Raw genomic sequence first — 24,055 nt, forward strand, 5'->3', positions numbered from 1 at the left:
CGTATGCATAGTCAATGTGTGTGTCTCATAGACTTGTTAAACTATTTAGTTAGGTAGTGATCTAACTTGTTCTTATCGTTTAATATTGTGAATGTCAAATTCTAGGAATCTATGAGTGGGTTTCCCGCGAATGTGTTGGTAATTTGAATACATTCCAATTTTCATATGTAGCAAAGACAAGTGAAACAACACAGTTGTGTAACGATTTTTATATTACTTAAAAGAAATGGGACAAACAATTTTAGCCAACTGAAGCTTCTGAAAATTGTATAGTTAATTTATATTTTTAATGACATTTCGGGGATAATGTTTTCTTTTTACATTATGCGGCAATACAATATAATTACACTGTGCAATAGACTAATATAATAGGACATTAGGACGTGTCTCATTATGCTTATGGGCTGATAACTTTACTCTTCGTCGTCACTCTTTACACAAAAAATGTTATTTGTAAATATTAACTTTGGTTTCAATATCTCAATACAAAACGGTAACACATAATAAATTGCATCGTATTTTATTTAAGTGTACACGATTTTCTACTCAAATATCTATAGTAAGAATATTATTATTATGATAGAGTTATTGGGATAAAAACAGGAATAAAAACTAAAAGCAAGACAAAAAGTATCCTGTTAGAAGTTTGCCGGGAAAAAGGGACACAAGGCTCAAAAAAAGGACAGTTCCAATTTAACCGGGACATGGATGTACCTACTTGGTACGCCCTCATTTATTATGACATGTAAGACTTACCTAGGTATATATACTCAAAAAATGATTGCTGTTCCATTGGTCACCATTATGACCTAATTATGCGTGAAAATTATCTGTTTTTGGACGTATTATAGTTGAATAGTTCTAGAACAGCTATAATGCCATATGTACCTAACTGTATATATGCCGTATAATATAACCTAACCTAATAGGTATATTATAAAATATATCTACATGACTACATATAATATAAATTATAACGATGATCACACACTCTCGGCATTCAGATGACCCATATTATATATTTCGATACACAAAAGCGTATAACGTTTCAGTCTATAACTTGACAACATTTATGTAATACACAGGGTGGTTCATCAAGCATGTTCATCTCCATTTTTTCGTTTAATACATAATTAATTAAATCAAATTCCGATTTTATACTGTACATTATTCAGTAGGTAGATAGTTTTTTTGGAGATTCGGATGTACTTACCTAATTCAAAATTCAAACCTGTAGCTTCTTGATCATTAAAATGTTTATGCTAAGTTTATACTTGTTACTATAAGTCGTTGAAAATAGTTTTTCAAAAATAAAAAATAGATGTAGGTAATATCGGATGTAGTACTATGCTTGGACTATTTTTATAAATTATAATTGTTGATCGATTAACATGAATTACTACCATTTTCAAATCATTATGTACCTATATCTTCCTAACCTATTACCGTGGATCTATAAATACCCTTGATACCTACTCAAAATTAAATATAACTAAACGCCTTTTTTGAAAAATTATCACTTAAATAATTTGCGGTAGAAAAAAAGCGGTTTACATATTTTGATAAACAGAAGTTTGTATCCACAGGACACTTCCTTTACAAAAAATCCCAAGAATTTGAAAATATTTGAAAATTAAAAAAATCCGGTTTTGAACAACTGCATTGTTTAACAAGAAAAGGGGGTGAGCGTGCTTGGTGAATCACCCTTTTTAATATAACGCACATACCTAAACTTACTAAGTACCTACTATTACAATTTATAATATACAATAGCCAACTATTACTACGATTGCCTATGTTTATTATAATATATGATATGCGTTTTATTGTTTGATGCAGCCTTCACTATTACAGTTTATTGTGTACGTATGCTATCATCATATACTTAACGTGTTTTGTTCCAGAGAGGACAAGTGAAAAGATAAATAACAATAAAAAAATAAAATAAAAACAATGATAATAACGACTGGTGAAACAACTATGCAATATATTGCGTGCTCAACAGCCCTACTACGCTAACAACAAAGCGTTTCTACCGTTTGAATAATACATTTCTTTACTAAATATTCGTGTATTACTCGACTGTAGATGAAAATATTTCGGAATCGTTAAAGGTATTAATTCTATTATTACTGACTGAATTGTAAGTCATTTAGCACGCGAGGCACTGTCGTTTTCCTAAACAATTATATTAAATATTATATCATTCGATTTATTCCACGAAAATATTTTGGCAAATTTTTCTTTTCTTTTTTTAAAAATTTAACACAACGGAAACGATTAACTTGTTTAACGTTCTAATCCAATTGTATTGAAAAAAAAAAGAATAATATACTTATACTGATAAGTCAAAGATGATTGTTTGATGCAGCAGATTGCAGAGTATAATATTATACAACACACGCAAAGTTATATTATTTTAGTTCAACGTGGTGACGAGTGGTTTGAGGTATAAATGCACACATTTACGCTTTTGAGTACTTTAAACGATTATTATTGTATGATTACATAGTATATTACTAATTACAAAAATAATAAATTGAAAATAACTTTTTATCAGCCTACTGCTAGGTAGTAAAATATCGGTTTGATAGTTCATAGTATTATAATATATTAATATTTAAGTGTGGCCCGGTGGTTGGCCTCAGACACCAATGTGTTCTGAGATCATGCATCGGCCGGTGTACCTAGCTTCCAGATTGGTGACCGCCCGGGTTTTTAGTGACAAATCCTCGCCACATATTATACACGTGTTCCAAACCACACCCGCCTCCATAATAAAAACCTACTAAAAATCACCTCCAGACTAATGACCATAGTTGTAGAATCCTTAACTCAAAAAAATTTAAAAAAATTAAATATATATATATTTATTAACTCTTTCCATACGTCTAGAGATAAAATATTTTGATCAATAATATCATATACGCACTATGAAAACATTCCCTATACAGTAAGTACACCTATATTTACGAATTTGAAAACGGAGACCGTCAAATAGAGACGATCACTATTATAAAATATGTATAATATGAACCCGCACGTACGGGAAATAATAACAATAAATATTGTTCTCGGAAGGTAAATTACATACTGCGTAAAAAAAAATCAAGTTTTTATCGTGCCGTGGCGTGTGTGTATGTTTTTTTTTATTGCGATAATATTATATACTGTACATGATATTACTGCCTATATATATATATATAGTACGTCGTAATAATAATAATAACGGTGGTGGGTATATAATGTATACGCGGGTAGGTATAATATAATGGATACATAGTAATAATAATAATAATAATAATAATACGTGAACTTGAATGATCGCAGTCGAAAGTGATAATAATAATTCCGTATATCACGCGGAAAGAGTATATAATAACGATAAAAAAAAAAATTCAAAGTTTGCGATCGCTTTTATGATAAACGCACAAATTGCATGTACATAATATAGAGCGATTGTTGCGAAAGTTTTTTTTCGCGTTCATAGTCGTTGACCTGACACCTGTAATGTTTTCGGGGGCGTCGAGGCATATAGCGTGTGTCAGAGACTGGTGTGTGTGTGTATATATATTATATATAGGAGGTATATACATATTATATATATTATTTACTCGTGTATATAATATATTATATAAATATATGTATATATATATATATAGGTGTAGGGTGAAGGCAGAATTAAATACCTTGGCGTTTTTATTTGTGCGCTTGAAATATCCACTCGGCCACCCGCCGGGAAAATTTATTTGCACGCGATCACGTGACACCGTTTTACGTGTAACTTTTCTTTTTCTTTATCATATTAAATGTGTTTATTCGTGATAGATATAATAATAATATATGTGTGTGTGTGTGTGTGTAATATTATATGCGTGCACGCATGTGTGTTTGTATGTATTATGTAGGGAAATTTATATTTATTATTATTTATATTAAAACCAAAAATAATAATAATTACGTAAGGCCAAAATATTATATTATTTGAAGTGAGCAGGTGTAATGCAAAAAATTATGTTCCACGAGTCAGTTATACAGGTAAGTAGGTAATATGCATACGTGTAAAAAAAATTCATACTAATTATATATTATAATATACCTACCAACGCACAATAAAATAAATGAATGATAATGTTTTTGTTGAAAACAACATGCTGTCGGTAGAGTTTCAGTTTTATCGATGTATCAAAGCGCATTTTGGCAACCGTTTTCCGCATTATTAGTGTTTCATTGTTATATAATATTGATGATTTGTCTTAGAAAAATGCAGTTCATTAATGTATAACAATATAATATGATGTGCAATTGTGATCACTTCCAAAACAATCTATATAATACCTATTATTGTATTTTATAGTTAAAGTTTTATTTTTTGTATATTGTATAATATATTCAATAGGATGAGATGATAATTAAAATGTTTCAATTACATTGAAAAAAATAGAGCAAAGCACAAAAAAAAATCTAATAAAAAAACGAATCGCCAATAATTTAGAAAATTAATACCTTTACCCCCCACAAAAAAAAATGTTATATAAAAATAAAATTGAAAATCTTGTCACCAAAAATTAACTATGCAATTTAACTCAGATAATTTTATTTAAATAGATAATATAGACAAAAAGATACTTCAATTCATTTTTACCTATGCCTCTATAAGATAAAAATAAAAATAAAATATAAATATTTTTATCTAGATAATGCACAACACTACCTACGACTAATATCAACAGTACCTATACATATAAATATGTCTGTATTATTTTAAAATTAATAATCATATGAATTCCCTTCTTTAAAATACCTCAAGCCATGTCAGAACTATTATAATATTATATTATGTCATCTGAAGTTATACAACTTGTGTTATTTATAAGAAAATGTTACTTATCTATTAGCAAAATGGTTGTGATAAAAATAATGATTAAAATTAATTTTAAAAAGCAAACTATATAGTGGGCACGACAGTCAATATAGTATAGTGTATATAATATGTAATTTCTATTTTGAGTGTCTATAGATTTTATTTGAAATCTATATACCTACATGTGTTGAGGTGTGTATGATATTGTACTAGATCAATATGAATTGGTTTTACGTCTTAAAATACGCCTAAATCAAATGCTCGACGATTCTACAGCGTGCTTCTATAGCGTTCTTTCTAGCGGAGAATAATACGTAGGTAATACAAAGCGGAAAGAAGATCGCAATCGCAAAAAAAAGACTTTTTTTTTTCTTGAAATAAAATAATATATAACAATATCATTATTATGTTATTAAGTAATTCATAGTACAAAACACCACGCAACTCTTATTTAAGAAATATAATATGTGAGACACTACTTATTTTCAATAATACAGAATGACGCGTAAAAAAATGTTTGGTGTATTATTACGCTATATTATTGTATAGGCACAAAAATATAAAAAAAAAAAAAAAATCAAAAAAAAAAATCATGATTGTTTTGTGTTGTGTAAATATTTTGTGTGTACCATTTTGACTTCTGACAAAGAGCTGATGCTCAACACGTACATGGTGACACCGACTTCAATTGGCGTACCTGAAATTCGGTACATTAAAACAAGTTTATGTAGATATATTTTATGATATGTTTATTTTTAATTTTTTTCTAAACAGAGTTGCAGATAAAAACTATACGAGACTGACTATAATATGTATTGGTAACCGTATATTTTTTTTTCGCAATATTCAATAATAATGTACGCAAGGCCGTACTTAGAACAAATTATCGGTGGGGAGGGGGGTCAGTGGGGATGTAAGAGAAATATTATTTAAAAAAATTACTATCTCATTCAAACATATTAATTTAAAATCTCACAACAACAACATTGGTACCAAACTGCGATACGTGGTAACCCAATTTGACGTTAAAAGAGACGTTGGTGCAATAATCATTGAAACAATTATTAACTACTTTTATCTTTTTAATTATTGTATTTTGGCATATGATGTAGATTGTAAATATTTGGTAAACAAAACGTAGCGTGATACTAGATATTTTCTGTGTGTGCTAGGAAAACAATGAATAACAGCTGGTATTATGTTTGTGCTGGTCCCAGTATACGCCTTATTCTTAGTTTGGCTTTCTGGCGTTCAGAATTCTAAGTCGTAATTATAATTTTCAAACCATATTTTGTATTATGAAGATGAATTCCAAAGTAAAATTTTATCATATTATGGTATAATGTATCTAGCGAAGTTGCTAATACCGTAACGAGAAATCGGCCTGAAAAATAAAACCTGTACCTGCCCAAAAACATATGCACGTTAAAAAACTGATGTTAAATTCCAAAGATTTTTCCGAAAAAATTTCCGGGTGGTTGAACCAAATATTGAACCCTACTCCCCTCCCCATTACGAGGTACGGCCTTGTACACACAATACCACGACCACGTTATACTGCAAGGTTATACAGGACGTATTTCATAATAATATGGCAGTGCATCGTTTGTGTACTGCGGCTCAATCGTGTCGGAACTCGCGAGAAGGAAGAAAACACTGACTATAATATTATACCGTTTCGTGATTATATTTTGAACTTTGATATCATATTGCGCAATTTCAAACGCGTGACGATCGATTTATAAACGCAAACGATTTTTCTTCGCTTAATAATCTCGCTCGCCGAGCCATGAATTCTATGAAAGGAAACCGTCGTTAACACTAAACTAAACTGCATCGCAATATTATTATCGCGTATTCAACCAACATTTTCCACCCCGAGGGCAGTTGTGGAAAATTATTCTAGACTTAACTCCGAACACATATAACCATGATTTATCATCGTAATCTCCTAATAAATATATTACTTACGAGTATATACCTACATAACATCTAAACGAATACTAATCCAGTGTTGATGGTTGTGGATTTTTAACAAATTAGATTTTTTCCTCTTTTTGTAAGACTTGACTTTCTTAGCACGATATAAATTTCAATAGTGAATCATACTCAATTATAATCGTTGGCATATCGTTTTCTATTTTTTTTTTATCTTTTATATTTCTTTAGATTTAATTTACGACCATTTTTGTATGTTATCGTTATTTTATGGACATTTATACTGATCATTGTATTTTTTAAGACCTTGTACACAGTATAAAGTAGTACACAATATACAAATGGTTACGATCGGATAAGATAAATTAATAATATATTTTATATTCATATAATATACGAATACGTGTTAATTTAAATGTGTGCGTTAATTAACTAAAATATTGATTTTTTGTTTTTACTTTAACATGTTAATTGTTTACATATATTATGTATAACATTAAGTATAGTTTATTTTGTTTACAATAGATTTTTTTGAATTTTCATTGGATTTTTTTGTAAACTATTTGAGGTTAAATGCACTTTAAAAGGTTTTATATTGCATTATATTCATATTAGTTTTATGTCTGTTCCCATAATATACAACTGAATCGAATGTACTTTCCATTGTTATTTTATTGCCTGTATTTTCACGAATGAAATTAAAATGATTCCTATTTCCTTGAGACTTTTTTCCTTGTTAATTTGCTGTTTACTTTTTCGAAATTTACGAGACACAAATAAAATATTTTAACACCTACATGATATTATAATAATATAATATACCTCAGTGCGTAGTTGAATATCTTATAAAAAATAAATCAACCGTGTACCTACATGATATTCTGCTGGTTTAATATTCTACCTATGTCATAAACGCAAAATAGGGTATAAAAAAAATCTGTTTTTAAAATATTTCATATAAACTCTTTCTTCGTACAGACAGTTTTCTGGTTTTCAGAAAAAGTTGCGCTAAGTCAGTACACTTGACGTGTCACGAGATGTCAACGTTTTTTAGACTAAAAAACACAATGTCATTTGAAACATATTATATGCTACGTCGCACTATTAAAATATAAATAGAGATAAAACACCCTATATCGTCTCCACGAAAAGCGAACGTGACGCAGGTCGAACTATAATAATAATATGTAATAATAATGGCGTATAAATTATGGGCCCGTTTTTTTAATAACATCGATCTGCTGCGTTGTAAATAATAATAATTTATTATAATTGGAGCGATATTCGATTTTTATTTAATATTGTTGTTGTGTACAATAGGTATACCATGACGTGCAGTAAACGATAATTCGGTATGCTGAGTCTCACTGCAGCAGCGAATATCAAAACGTTTTATTATGCGACTGATTTCGATTATTTGCGTAGTTTTTTATAGTAATAATAATAATAATAATAATAATAATAATGTAATTTGACTTATAATAATCAATACCTATTGAACACCCTCCATAAAAATATTATGATAGCTCTGCGTATTATAGGCACTCGAATAGTATTTTATTGTAATTATTTAATTTGTAATTGTTTTGGCTGAATAAATAAATAAACATAGTAGTTGCCGGGTTTGATCTATATAATAAATGCGAATTTCAATTGTATTATATGATAATCGAGACTGGCCAAACGCGTGATCTACTAAAAATCAGACGTACAATATTGTCTCAGCACCCACACCAACGAACAATTTGTATCACCTAACCAAATGTATATAGACATATATAGCTGGTACTTGGTACGCAATTTTTATGACCATTTGTAAAATTTTTACGACACATGTTTTTGCTCCACAAAACCTAACCTAGGAAATCCAAAATCCGGGGAAGCGCTACCTACCAAGTAGTGATACCGATATAATGTTGATCAAAAATCAACATAATAATATTTTGATTCCGACGTCACATTATAATATAATAAGATTAGTTATTGTAGTTTTAAGTTCTTAAAAAATTGGTATCGAATACCGTAAAGCTTGAAAATAATGTAGGTACCTCTATTTCTATGTAATATATCTAAATATTGGTTTTCATCAATTTTATAAAATTTTATAATTGCTGATATCACCTGATGCTACTTTTTATTCGTATATTTTTAATAACGATTTAAGAAGCCACTCTTTATATTTCGACCATATATTTTGTGCAAAATTATTAAAGTTTCGTTTTTACAATAACAATGCACATGACTTATTTCTGAAGCAGTCGCCAAATCGATACTACGTTTTTCCGATTCTGAGGAAGATAATTGAACAAGTTTTCATTATTTCAGGTGGTTCACAATATAGATTGGTATATCATAAATAGACGTCTATCTGGGCATTAAACCGCATAATAATAATATAGTAGACGGTTTTTTTCGATCGTCCCTCTCGACAATGTCCAATCCAGAAACGCCCTTGATCATCAGTGCAGCGTTTCGAGTAATTTACGGCAATTAAAATCGTTTGTGGACCTCAAAACGTCGCATACACGTCGGTCGATAACAATGATACGAGATTATAGCGTTAAAAAAACGAATAGCATGCTTCCCCGATTTCTGGAAAACCACTGCAGTCAGAGACATAGATGTATGATTAGAATCGTGCGCAGTTGTCAAGGATCTCATAATATTCTACAGCATTAAACAGTACGCTTTACCGATCATGCTCATCCCCTTTCTTCCTTAAAAAAGATACAAATTTGTGATTTTAAAATTAGATCCACTTTTTGTTACTTTAAGTCATCATTTAGAAGATAATTTTTTTGTTGAAAATATTGATGTACCAGGTACCTATATACATATATATATATATATCAAAATTCAAACGAGTACGTACCTATACCTACCTAACTATTTCCCTATTTATTAAACGTTTTATATGTACTAACAATAATAGATAATAATATGCTTAATATACAAATAACATAAAATATATTATTATTATGCGATATTTATTTGTTTATACAGATTTACGATGAAAGTTAGATAAAAGATTCGATAAGATATTATAGGAAGGTGTAAACCATGGTTTGAACATACGAGGTTATTGCACATAGCCTATATTGTTATCAAACAAAAATAAAATGGCGGCGTAAGGGTAAAGTCCATATCTTAGTATATAATATCATGATATAGCCAGTATAGGTCGTCCCCTTACGTTCCCATTTTAATTCTTTGACGTGATAAAACTATATAGTGGGGGTACTATTGCAATAACCTTGTATATTTAAGCCATGCTGTAAACTATATAATTAATCTATTAGTGTTTAATAGCGTGCAGTAATTGTCTGAATAATAACTGTATACCTAATAAGAACACGACTAGACAATTATTAAATTTACATTTATTCATCCTTGGAACATAAAGTTTAATAAGTCGGAAACTACTCGTTCCAATAATTTTGATTTAGATGCAAGAAAATTTTCAAAATAATTATCTTCTGAATAATTTAAAGTAAAAAAGGGTGGTTTTTGTTTGAAAAACAGATGTTTGTACTACCTTGCTCCCTAAATGGTATAAATAACTCAAGAATTACAAAATGTTGTGTTTAAGCATATTTAGAAGTTCCAAAAATCAGATTTAGAACAAAACTAGAGTAAAAAAGGGCGAGCATGCTTTACCAATCATCCTGTATTCCTGTTTTTTAGTAAATCAAAGGAATTATTTTGTACTAAATTCAGAGGAAAAATGCTAGTTTGGAGGTCACGAAAAAATGTGGGGTGGATCACAAAGTCGCATACCTATACTACGATATATAGGTGCCTGTAAATCATGCGTTTGACAGCGATTATGTAAGTACTATGATTAATATTAATTATTATTATTATTATTATTATTATTGTTATTGTTATTATTATTATGATCAGCGGGTCGTCATCGCGCAGTCTGCGTTTTAATCCGATTTAAATATTATATCAGCTTCATAACTGTTATAATATCGTTGTACCTAATGTTTGGCGAAAAAATCGAACGTTGTTTTATAAATAATAATATGTTATACAGTATATTTGGGCGCGTTATGATCTTCTAAGCTGCAGCACTTTGCGAGCGGTAAAAAAGGGCGGAAAAAAGTAGGAGTGAAAAAAAAAAAGAACGATGGCGGGTGGCTGAAACCTAAAGTTGTACACGTACACAATAATATATATATGCGGCGGCTGTGGGGGGGTGGCGGCCGAAAGGGATGCCGGCGGGCGCTACAGGTCAAATCGATTTCGGCGGCACAAAGATGATGTGGGACCACCGCGAGGTTATATTATACGCCCTCGCGCGGGGTGCACGCTTGACTCGACCACCACCACCGCCGCCGACGACACATAACTCTGTCCGTGGTTGGGTTTGCGTGTACCTATATAATAACATGGAATAATAACATGTTGTTGGTACCTCGACCACGTCTACATTATTATTGTTTACACTACAAATGCAGTAGAAACCGTACTTTGCATGAAACGGTGTGTCTTTCCACCGCGGTGGCGTAACGATAATTATTGTGCAAAGCGAAAACGGGTCATGGCCACCGCCACCGATCTTAATGTACCTATATAAATGTGATAATATTATATATAGGTCACGGACTGAAATGGAATCGAAAATAACCGGTTTGGGAACGACAAACTCCGATACGATGCTACTACCACGGTGGTTACCGTTTGAATACGTTTTGGTAAATGTCCAATTTAATTTTACAGACACAGTTTGTGCAAACATTTTGAAAAGGTCATGACACGTTGGTGCATGCAAAACAATAATATTTTATGTTATATTTTTCTGAAGGCTGTGTCCCTTGCCTCAGTACTACAGCCCAAGGGTCGCCCATTCTACAACTTGACATTTTTATTTCTGTAAATTGAAGTTAAAATATACCTAATGCAACTTTTTCATATATTACTGTTTGTAGTTATTTATTATAGAGATATTTAAACGATTATTTAATAATCATATAAATTATAATGTTACGGTAGTCCAATTTAGAACTTATAATATTACGTTAAAATGATTTTTCAAGTCCATAAAGTTCTGCATATAATTGATTACTTGGATTATGTTTTGTAATTTTGTATAATAATATCATACCTAGTTAAAATAATAAATATTTGGATCGAAACTAAAATTTTACATAGAATATTAAGATATCATAATCGATAGTGAATAATATTAAAAATTAAGGTCTGTGTTTAAAACCAATTTTGACCAATATTATATATTTTTGATGTAGGTACCTTCGGTTTGTTACTTTTTACGATAGCCGAGCTTTGCACTTTATCATTTTTCATTTTAAATATTATTCAAATGTACAACAACGTGCAATGACTTTTTTTATGTATGCGGAAACGGTCTATCAAATTACAAGTAAAATATCCAGAATGCACGCAACGGTTGTCACCATAAACCTGAAAATTATTATTTTTGAACGAAAAACCCCCGCAAAATTTTTTTGATATCGAAGTGATTTGCTGCTTCTTTGCTTTAGATATTTTTCTCATTATTTAGGTAAATTATTTCAAATCAGTTCGTTACATTTAACACGTTATTACAGCGAAAAAGTACCCGAATTCGCTGAGAAATAATATCAAATCAGATCGTATGTAAATTAATATTCTTGTAGCACAGAGTATTGCAAACGATCTCGTCAACAACAATATTTTATATTGGGTTTGATCGCCCGTGGGTAATTTATAAACAATTTTTATGGAGTGTTTTTTTAAAATTTATAAATAATATTACGACGAATACGATGATCTATCGAGATCGTATTCCGGCATGATCGAAACGTTTACTTTCGCAAATTCGTCAGAGATTTTAATTACAACCTCACGGCGGATATTGCCTTGACAATATTATGATATTGCATAATTTCAACGAGTTCGGCGAGTGGCTATGACTCGGTGTCCATTTTCGCCCCTAAATAAGACGATTGATTCGTATATTTAGAGGTCGGGACCGTATCGATATTCAATAGTATTTATAATATTTTATTATATAACGCATCGTCAATTATTATACACAAAGGTGGGCATTAACTTAACTATAGTTGATTGGTTTTCTAATAAATTAACTTATGAACTTAGCTAGTTTAATAATTGATTGTTGAAATAGTTTAACTTTTTTCCAATAATTGATTTAATTTTGTTAATCCATTTGTTTATCCATCGATATAAAAATCAGTAATGTTTTTGAAATGTTTGGTTTTGATGGTATTATACTTGCCTACATTACTATATTACTGTGTATACCTATACGGTATTGAATAAAAAATAATCTAAAACTATAATATTAGTGTTATATTTTTTTAATAAAATAATACTATTTAATAAAGGAGGTAGGTACTAAAATTTATTTTTTTGTGCTCTATGTAAGTACTAATTCAAAAAAGTAGATACAAAGATTTTTTTTTTTTTTAATTGAGTTAAATAAATCTTTTTTCTCGCATCAACTTTGAACTTGTTGAATTAAATTTGCTATTTTTTACTAACTGTTAACTACTAACTGTCTTGTGTTCACTTAACTCAACTTGAGTTAATTATTTTCGTTAACTTGCCCACCTTTGTGACGATATTATACACACATTTACTACGATCGCGGCCGTCCAACGCGTCTGATTGTCGTGGCAAACACTTATCACGTAAAACTGCAAACTGCAGTATAGTATTTAATATAATATTATGTACTGTTATAACGTAATTGTATTTTGCGGCAGTACCTAGGTATAATATCTCATCGGCTTAAAGCCATCGGATTTTGGCGATCGCATCCAAAAAAGTCGTATTGCCATAATGGCGCGTACAAAATATAATATAATATGATCAATAAATATAATAGATCATTATTAGGTATAATAGGAGTGAATAATTATATAATATTATCATCTACTTTTATAGTACAATTTCATACCTACTATATTATGCATTTAGCGTAATCGCGTTTTACATAAAGCGACGACCGATAGAGCAGTTATATAATATATTAATAATATGAACAGGTGTATGATAATAATAATATGACGTGGCCTGCTCCGCCAGCTTTGTATTATTATTGATCCGAAATCCGGATATCGATTTTCGCTTCACGTGACGAAGACCAACGCATCGTAAGTCGAGTGGAAAACACTCGCTACACTTTAGTTACGTATAGGTATATTATTATAGTTGGCAATAATGTTATTATTATACGATTTATATTATATTCAAGTGATTCGGACGATTTCGCCAGAAATATTTAATATTATTAGACAGTTATAATATAAACATTATAATATCGTATGCTATCAATTAAACAAAATTATTTATAAGATATTATCTAATAATAAATATTTCATAATATTATGGTTAGTGTAACAATAATAATATTATGTTAAAAAGCAACACTCACCTCCGTAGTTTGGTCTTACTCTTTTGTCATAGCTCAAACTGAACGAATCGAGAATCGCCGATATGTTTACGTCACCGAACATACCACCGCCGGGGGCCCTGAAAAAAACAACAAATCGGTATAATTTATATTATAGGTACCTGGGTGTAGTGAGGTTCTCGAATAATATTAATTTCTGCGATGAGGACGGTCCATCAGTGGTGCGATCGTCTAGACCACCCCCCCCCCCTCCTTAAGGTTAGTTTTGAGTAATCATATCGCAAATAATACGTTTTAATGAATATGTAGGTAAACTATTGTATTAATAATGTTCAACAGTTTAACACAGAGCTGGTATAAAACGACATGTCGAACCAGTGGAACTCAACTCGTAGTGTCATTAACCGTGAGTGTCACCGATATGAGACATAAAGAAAATATAACAATATAATACACACGATCCCTGAGCCAAATTATTATGAGACGACAAATTAAATCGACAAACAGAGTGATAGAGTTTTTAAAACAGACAGATTTGTACACAATTATTGACAAATAAACAAAAACTACCAAATTTAAAATATAATAAGTTGCATATAGATTTGTCATATACTTCACATACAGCTAGAGCCCCGGCTTTCAATGCAAAGTGCATTATTTTTTTGGACGCTCTAGGACAATTTTTAGAGTTTCCAGGTTATTTTATTAATTTTTCGTACACATCTGAAAATATTGTACAAGAATACAAGATTATAGTGTAAAATAGCAAACTCGAACTATTATAAAAATAAATGTATTCTTATTATTTATAGCTTTAACAGTTTTTAGGTATTTTTCATTCAGACAAACAATTGTCGATTGTGCTATATAATATAATATGAATGAACAAACTTCTTTAACTATCTTCAGGGGTTATTGGGTGTGGTGTCTTACTAAACAATTAATAAAAATTAGGTAATTGGTTAGTAGATGATTTATCGCGAACGCATTTATTTCCAGAAACTAGTAAGTACCTACACTGTTTATTTATTGTGCATGACTAAGTTTGGTATTTTGTTTTTGTATTATTATTTTGTTTTCCTTTATTAGTTAAGTTTCAACTACACAGGTCATTAACTTTAATAAGAGTATTACTTTTATACGTTATGTTATATGTTATTGTACAATTAAATTTTTTTTTTATATAAAATTATGTTTTGATAGTTTGAAATGGACCAATTGCTTCGTACAGGTTGTCAGGGATGCTGAAGTCTTTCCTAGCTTCGTTGAGGTTCAGGCAGTGGATGATGATATGTTTGATGGAGTAGTTTATATTGCATGTTGGGCATATAGGGGTAGATCTGTCTTTGCCATAAGGTGTCCGTGTGTGAGTTTCGTGTGGCCTACTAATGACCTAATTTTTCTGTTTAGATCAGTGTATTTCGGCCAGAGTTCAACAAAGTGCTTAATTTCTCTTAATTTATTTTTCGTGGTCGTGTGCCATTTTGTGCTCTACAATTAAATGCAGTATTTGTTTATATTTCTTTTTATGTCTGCGAGTGAAGAAAAGGGAATTATTTCACTTCGGGACTATTAATTGCATTTCTAGCTGATTTATCTGCCTTCTCGTTTCCCTTTATATAGGAATGTCCTGAGGTCCATATGAATCTAATGTCTTTGTTTGATTTGGAAAGAAGGTTATTAATTATTAGAGCCAATGCCTCAGTTAGTATTTTGGATTGTAGATTAGCTAAAGCACTGAGTGAGCCAGAACGTACATCTATTTGGTTTTATATTATTATTACCTAGTTAAGTTTAAATAATATAGAAGAACATATTCACATGGTAGTTGTGTATTTGTGCACCTATAAAATAAACGTTGATCATTTTAATGGGATTATTGCGTTAAAAATAAATTTTTTATGGCATTCTTGGTTATTTTTCATAGTAGATAGGTACCTATGTTTTGATAGTTTTTTTTAGGACGTTTGATACAGGTCCTATACTTATAGGTAGCCAATAAAGTTATAATCATTGTTATTGAAGAATATTAATTGAAATATAATAATAATAATAATAATAATAATAATAATAAAAAGAAGATATAAAACAAAAATATATATTTATTATTAGGTATATGGACCTCGTCTCCTAGCCACATAACTAATTTACGATTAACGGAACCCATTTTAGTTTCATCAATTATTATTGTAGAGTGAGATGTTCCAGCCATCATCAAATATATATAAAATAGGATAGGCATATAATAACGCATAATATTATAATAGTACCTGTTTATTCTCTCATATAGGTTTGTAGTTTAACTGTAAAGGGAGTTGTGTAACTTATAAGCCCATAAAATATTACAATTAAAAAATCCACATTTATTTTTTTAAATTTGATACATAAAAAAACCCGTTAAGATAACACATATTATAATGTTCTCGCCTTTAAATATTTTTATTACTAGTTAATTAACTCTTATATTAAAAAATACTAACTACCTATTCAAAATTACCTCATCGATGTATTGTCTATTATGCGTTTGTAAGCTCGGGTGTAACACAATTTCAATAATATAAAGTAGTAATTAATAGGTTCGTAGACTGAGGCTCGCTGGATCATAATATAAAAATATATATGGACGCGCGATAAACGTCAATGAATTGCGTCCATCGTGGGCATCACATTTAGGGGAAGTAAAAAATGTTTTTCCGTTATATTATGTGTTCCCAGTAGGTATATGTATATCTACTTAGAGGGAATAATAATCAGCCAAAACAAATTTTCAAACGCATTTGAATCAACAATATAAACGTTTGAATAGAAGTAAAAACGGAAATGAACAAAAAATCTACTTTTAAAATATTTACGTAAATATTCTGGACTCTGAATGTGAATTGATTGAAATGAATTATTTCCAAATCGAATTCCATAAATTTATTGAACAGAAAATAAAGTTGCCAAAGATGGAAAATACCAGTGAAATATCGCTTTGTATATTATTATTATACAGGATGATACATTTAACATAAAACACTCATTATTTCAAAAACTATTGATGTTTTTGAAAATTATTTTTTTACGTGTTTTGAAAAAAAAAAAACATCTTTACTAAACATTTTTTTTTTATCATAATAAACTTTTATAACTTTTTATTCCGAAATAGAATATAATATTAACAACATTTTTTAGGATACTTTGATGTGGTTCAATGAAATTTGAATTTTGGGTGGGTATATATAATATAATATATACTATATAGTTTATGTGTCATAACTCATAAATATGTATTCAAAGTTAAAATGTTGGTCTACAATTCCTCTCATATTTACATTAAATACCTACTATTGTCTCGTAATATTGACATTTATATACTCAAAAAAATAGTCTGCTTCAGAATATGAAATTAAAAATGCACGTGTAAATGTATACACTAAAAAGAGTAAAAAATTTAATATTTTCCTAAAACGACGCTGTTTCATAATGACTTAAAAATACTATGTAAAAGAATAATATTTTTGGAAAAAGGTTTGAGTTTTGGAAACACGGAAAAAAAGATTACTATAATATTATAGTTAAACAAATTAAAGTAAATATAACTATTTAATAGGTAAAATAACTAAAATGATTTACTTATTATTACTATATAAATATAGTTATTAGTTATGGTTAGGTTTACTATGTTTTATGATTAAGGCAGTTTTTAATGTTTGAATTAACTAAGAAATATAGTTAAAATATCATATTTCAGTTCGAATAACTATAATATTTTAGTAAATCCGATTAATCTTATAGCTATCCCTATAGCAATTATAGTGTACAGTCAATCCTACTATTTTTATAGTACAAAAAACTGTTTTGTTTTTTTCCGTGAATGACTATAGTGCGCCTTACGTTAACTGTAACACCCCGTACAATATTACGATGGCGTCGTCGCAAACGCTGCGGCGGAGGGAAACGAGTACACATTGTGTACCTATATTATATACATAATATATAGAAAAACCACATACACGTGTATAATATTATGTGCATACGACGAAAACGACCTCGTTGCCGATTTGCGGTGTACGCAGACAAAGAGAGAAAATGACAAGAAAAAAAGAAATTTAAAATTATATGACATATAATATTGTATAACCAAAACGGTTCGCTCGCGTGACGTCGACCCCGTTGTGGCGTCTCTGCAGACGAAAACTTTTCGGGGTGGCAAAAAAATTGTTAAGCGAAAAGACGCTCGTTCGGTGTATACACACAAACACACACAAACACACACCCACACACACACACACACACAAACATATATATATGATTTCGAGCAGTTTTGAACGGTGTGTGATTATGTAAATTTCCGCACTGCCGAAACCCTCGACAAAAAGGTCACCAGTAAAATAAACAAGGCCGCGACACAATCCTGTACGTTTATGTATATATAATATAATATTACGGTCTGCTGCAGCTCGATATAAATTATTCTTATCATCTCTCTTATATATTATTTTTCTTTATTTCGTTCTACTTCCCGGCAAAACTTAATAAACGGACCAGGACTGCCAACGACGCAAAAAGTACAACTGAAAAAAGAAGAACAACAACAACAATAACAACGCCTTAAAGAAAAATAATAATAATTTATCATGAGCACTCAGAATATTATACATATATATACGATATACCAGGTGATTCGTTAAACGCAAGACACTCATTATTTCAAAAACTATTAACGTTTTTTAAAATATTTGTTTTAAATAATTTTAAGTTGTTAAAAAATATATTTTATACGGTTTTTAGATACTTTTTTAATGACAGCATACGTTTTTAATTCCTTATTCCAAAGCATAATAGTTTTTGGAGTACTACGATGTACACAAATCCAATTTCGGACGAGTAATTCATGAGTTATAACTTATAAGTTATAAGTATTTTAAGTTTAGTTGAGCAGTGTGGAGGGGTTACGACTTGCGGGGAATCCCACAAAATGTTGATCCACTAGTCCATTCATCAAAAGTTTAAATACTTATAATAAATAAACTAATTGTTTGAAATTTGATTTCTATACATCGAAATATTCCGAATTATATTATGCTGCTTCAGAATATGAAATTAAAAATGTATACGTTGTAATTCAAAATATAAATAATTATAAAAAAATTGTTTCGTAACGACTAAAAACCTAAATAAATTTAATCAAAATATTAGAGTTTTCATAAATAATGATTAATGAAGGTCTCTCGTTATGTGTATTACTCTGTATATATATATATATATACAGAAACCGTCTACACGAGTTTTTACAACCGCTTCATTATGATAATATATTGTGATATTATATTGTTCAGTCTAAATTTTTCGTTTTTAAACTGTCACTATTTTATAATATTTAAAGCCACAATCACGCGCGTGTCAATCACTGACAATGCCTATACTTGACGGATTTATAAACACTGCTAAATAATATGATTAACTTGTAACTGCACAGTGGGTAATAAATTATATTAAATTATTAACATGACTTATATAAGTGTTTGGGGAATCTGTACGAGATGATACTGAATATGTGCAGATAGAAATTTATACAGTATAATAAATTCACAAACGGAATCCCCCTTTATTATTTAACAATTTTGGGTTTTGGAATTTCAAAGTATATAATATTTTATTTATTTAAATTTAAATAGGTCAGGTCCATGTACAATATATTTTTAATAGTACAAATGTTAACGGTAATAAAAATGATAATAATATATAATATAATAATAATGTCTATGGAATCCTAGATGAATTAAACAACTATCAAAAAGTATACGCCGATGCCTCCAAGTCATACGGAGGGGTGGAAATCGTAATCGTATTCGAAAATACAAAACTTAACATTCAAACTTTCAAATGAGTGTTCAATATTCTCTGCCGAAGCACTGGCAATTTGAAAAGCCATAGAAATAATAAACACCACAGTGCACTCCAATAAGTTTTTAATCCTCCCAATTATTTAAACCTTTCCACCCTTTTGAAATCGAAATTTGAACTATTAGTTTCAGAGTTATTAAAATGTATGTGCTAATGATAATAGTTCTTAGTAAAGCAGGTAACTCATAAAATGTAAAACAGACGTAATATTTTGTCTAAAATAACACTTATATTAGAAAAATGTATACAAATCATAAAACGCCAATATATTCGTATAAATTATATACTGAAATGTTCAAGTCATTATATCCTCCATATATTTTAAATCTATCGTCATAGACTATTATCTTGAGTTCATAAAGTTTAATAACTCAAAAATTACTTGTTAAATTGTTATTTAAACACGTAAAACTTTTCAATTTACAATAAAATGTGTAGTTATTATTTAAAAAATCAATTTTATCACCACAGAAGACTCCTTGAATGAAAAAAAAAATCCAAGTAATTTAAAACACCGTCTTTGTGTACAATAAAAAATGTAAAAATCATAGTTTAAATAATATGTATAATGTACTAAAAGAAAAAAATATGGGAGTGATCATGCCTGTTGAATCAATCTGTATAATATTTTTATAGATAACAATAATTTATAATACTTTGATACTTATAGTATCCATTTTGATAATACATCTAGCTAATAAAAAGATAATTGTATTATTCAATAATATTTAAACACAATTATAAGATACGTAGGTATACCTAACCTACCCGGTAATAGGAATAGATTTGTATCAATACTTGAAAACGTTTACCATCTGCTATGATATTACATATATCTGACCGGATAACGGTTTTAAAATAAAGAAAATAATATCGGTTTGAATATATTATACAAGTTTTATAAAAAAATCAGTTAAAAAAATATATTTTTATTATTTCTTATCATTCAGAATATATGTTGGTACCCATCATGGTATTTTATAAAAGCCCATACCTATTCAAATTTTTATCGACATTTCAAAAAAATCGGCAAGAGAAGGAAGTCTTTATAGCGTTAGTAATTGAATTATGCCATGACAACGACTTATAGATTTTATGATGAAAAACGTTTGTGACGTAATAACAATAATTGAAGCGTATTTCCTTTGACATTATACCCTGGGAACGAGAGAAAGTTAAAAAATGATATGTATCTTTACAACTCACACTGCAATCACGTCCGATTTTCTGCCGAAAACAGAGATACGGTGTGGGGTGATGGGATCTCTCTCCTCATATTCCGAAAAAAGCGACCAAAGACATATAAATACATATGTAGATAAAAACACATCGTTGTTAAGCTATATAATACATTAATACATTCCTCGATTCGTCGGAATCCATAAAAATGTTTACGACACGAAAACGATTCCAAGCAGCCTGCAGTACCTATGATGTTTTATGTTTTTTTTTTACGTGCCCGGCGTTCGTTTGAAATAAAACAAAATACATTTATACACACAATAAATAAAACAAACGGTAATTGGACGCCTATAGTATGACTAAACATAATAATATATATACATATGTTCAAGACGGAAAGTTGAAAAGCAAAGTGCGTTGCGTTTTAGTTGTGGGGGACGGGCCAAGGACGAATGTACATGTGGACGACCTTGGGCGTTTAATGAGACAAAATGCGTTTTATTTTCAGGGTGGTTTTTTTTTATTTATTTATTTTTTAATAACATCGTTACACGACGTTTCTCCCTCTCGCCCTCCCGTGCATCCTGCGATGCTCATTACACCCAGCTGCAACCGGTGGCGGTGACGTAATACAACGACGTTTAGCCGGTGGTTCCCAAATGTCACCCTGCCCCGTATAGTAGCCCTGACACGAGACAATAATATAAACGAAATAGTATTCCGTTATAGTAGTATGCGATATTATATAGTGTACAAGACAATAATAATTTGTATGATCTTTATATTTTAATGTATGCAATCGCTCGGAATAAGTTCGCGTGTACGTACAATAATAATATAAATAACGATAAATATAACGTTATAAATTTATAATAATTTATCCATACGATATAATATTATTATAATACGACGTACACTTTTACGATCGCGTTATATCTTATACGACGATAAAGAGACTGTCCGGAGCGTTTATTTATTATATAATATTATAGCTTCACAACCCCCCCCCCCCCCCCCCCCCACAACACGTGACCTACAAATTAATAATGCTATAAGCATATTATGATATCCTAATAATAAATGTCACGACTTACATGAATAATAAAATGTAAATAATAACAGTTTAAATAGCGTAACAGTATTATTATCATGCGATCGCAAACGGCGACGGATCGGTGTTGCGCGCGTGTTGTGCGAATTACGATCGAATATAACGTACAATACGTGTCGTTGGCGCCACGTGAAGGGTGTTAGAGAATTTAGTGCGGGTGCGGTGGGTTGGAAGGCGGGGATCGTCGTATTTACCGATACGCCACTTAATTCCATACAATATTAAGGTCGTATATTATATATAGTAGCTATTTTTGCAAGCCTTATTATTTTTATTATTCATTGGCGAGAAGAAAAAAAACTTTATCGTTTATACTGTAATAATATTACAATATTGTTGCCTCGAAGAATAATACTATATACTCGACCGCGTATATTCTGTAGTACAAAGTTGAGATCGTTCGAGGGACGGCCGAATACAGATAAGTTTTTAGGAAGCTGACAACTTTTACAATATTATATTATTGTAACCGTGAGACGTAAGGTTTTATAAACAGCCACAAATTTCGTTAAAACAAAACAGACAAACTTGTAAACAATTGAAATTATCAGTTGTTCTACTCTCGGAATTCAAAACAATAGAACGTTTCATAAAAGTATTTTATAATCTCTCTCCGTCGATTAATCACTTTTTATTCACTGCATAATATTATAATATGTCTACTGCTAAATGGCACCTACTACAACAGTGATCAACAAAATAATTAAAATTAACTACGGTATAACGTACGAAATTTGAAAGTTATCAAAAAGCTCAATCAATAAACAGGTGTAAAAATAGAACCTGAGGTGGGCAGGAGAAGAAAGCTGTGCCATAATCCCTTCTTTCAAATCCACCCCCAGAGAGATTTGTGACTTGCGTACGTCACATAATATATTATAATATGTAATGTAAAATGTATAATGTAATTTAGGTAATAACGTAAATTACTAGCCAATATAATTTAATTAAATATGCCTAACATTAATAGACGAAATTGTCAGTGCCTAGGCATCAATAGACAATATACAGGAAATGTAAAATTTAAATATTTTTTTAGTGCGTTTACAACAATGACTATGAAATTACTTTAAAGACTTTAATTACTTCTAAGACAATATTGATAATTTCAATAATTATTGACAGTCAATATATAATTCATATACTAGTTTATCCCACGCACTTTGTTGCCCGTTAAAAATGATAACTCTTAAAAAAAATTATGACTGTTCAACTCCTTTTAGGATCAACTCGCTGCAGTAAGCGCGACTCAGCCATCTTGGTAGTCAATTCGACTATACGGTGGATCGCGAAAAAAATGCAACTCGGCCACCTTGGTAGGCGGAAATGTGCGAAAATTTAAAGTGTATTAGGATTAGAAGAAAAGAATCGTCGATTTCCTTATTTATCGCTATTTAAAGAGAAAATAGTTGTTGACAGTAACTCTACAAGCTTTAAAAGAATTCATTTTTAAGATCTCTTGATAAAATAATATTAGATAATATTATATATATACCTTCATCAGTCACGATTGAATGGGATAATATTATTCAATTATGTGACATGAGTTTTATATCGTTATAATATAAGAAAACAATATTTTACACTTAGGTATAATGTGCGTTTATACGACACTATATAAACTTATATACAATATTAGTGAGGCGCTCAACGTTTTAGCGGTGTTTAATTTCGTTTGCGAACACAA

General features: G+C 30.1%; 1 protein-coding gene across 4 annotated transcripts in view; it reads right to left on the reverse strand.

The window, feature by feature from the left end:
- LOC132940857 (gamma-aminobutyric acid receptor subunit beta-like) overlaps positions 1 to 24,055 on the reverse strand; it is a 72,166-nt gene that overhangs the window by 44,535 nt on the left and 3,576 nt on the right. For 2 of the 4 annotated variants that reach the window (XM_061008647.1, XM_061008649.1), the window contains exons 2-3: positions 14,208 to 14,305; positions 5,494 to 5,561 (exon numbers count right to left, since the gene is read on the reverse strand). In XM_061008647.1, the coding sequence (XP_060864630.1) occupies positions 5,494 to 5,561; positions 14,208 to 14,305 (166 nt within the window). The remainder of the gene's footprint in view (positions 1 to 5,493; positions 5,562 to 14,207; positions 14,306 to 24,055) is intronic. The other 2 variants (XM_061008650.1, XM_061008648.1) reach the window with 1 other exon arrangement.

Source organism: Metopolophium dirhodum, chromosome 3 (genome assembly GCF_019925205.1).
Source record: "Metopolophium dirhodum isolate CAU chromosome 3, ASM1992520v1, whole genome shotgun sequence".
Classification (NCBI taxonomy): Eukaryota; Metazoa; Arthropoda; class Insecta; order Hemiptera; family Aphididae; genus Metopolophium; species Metopolophium dirhodum.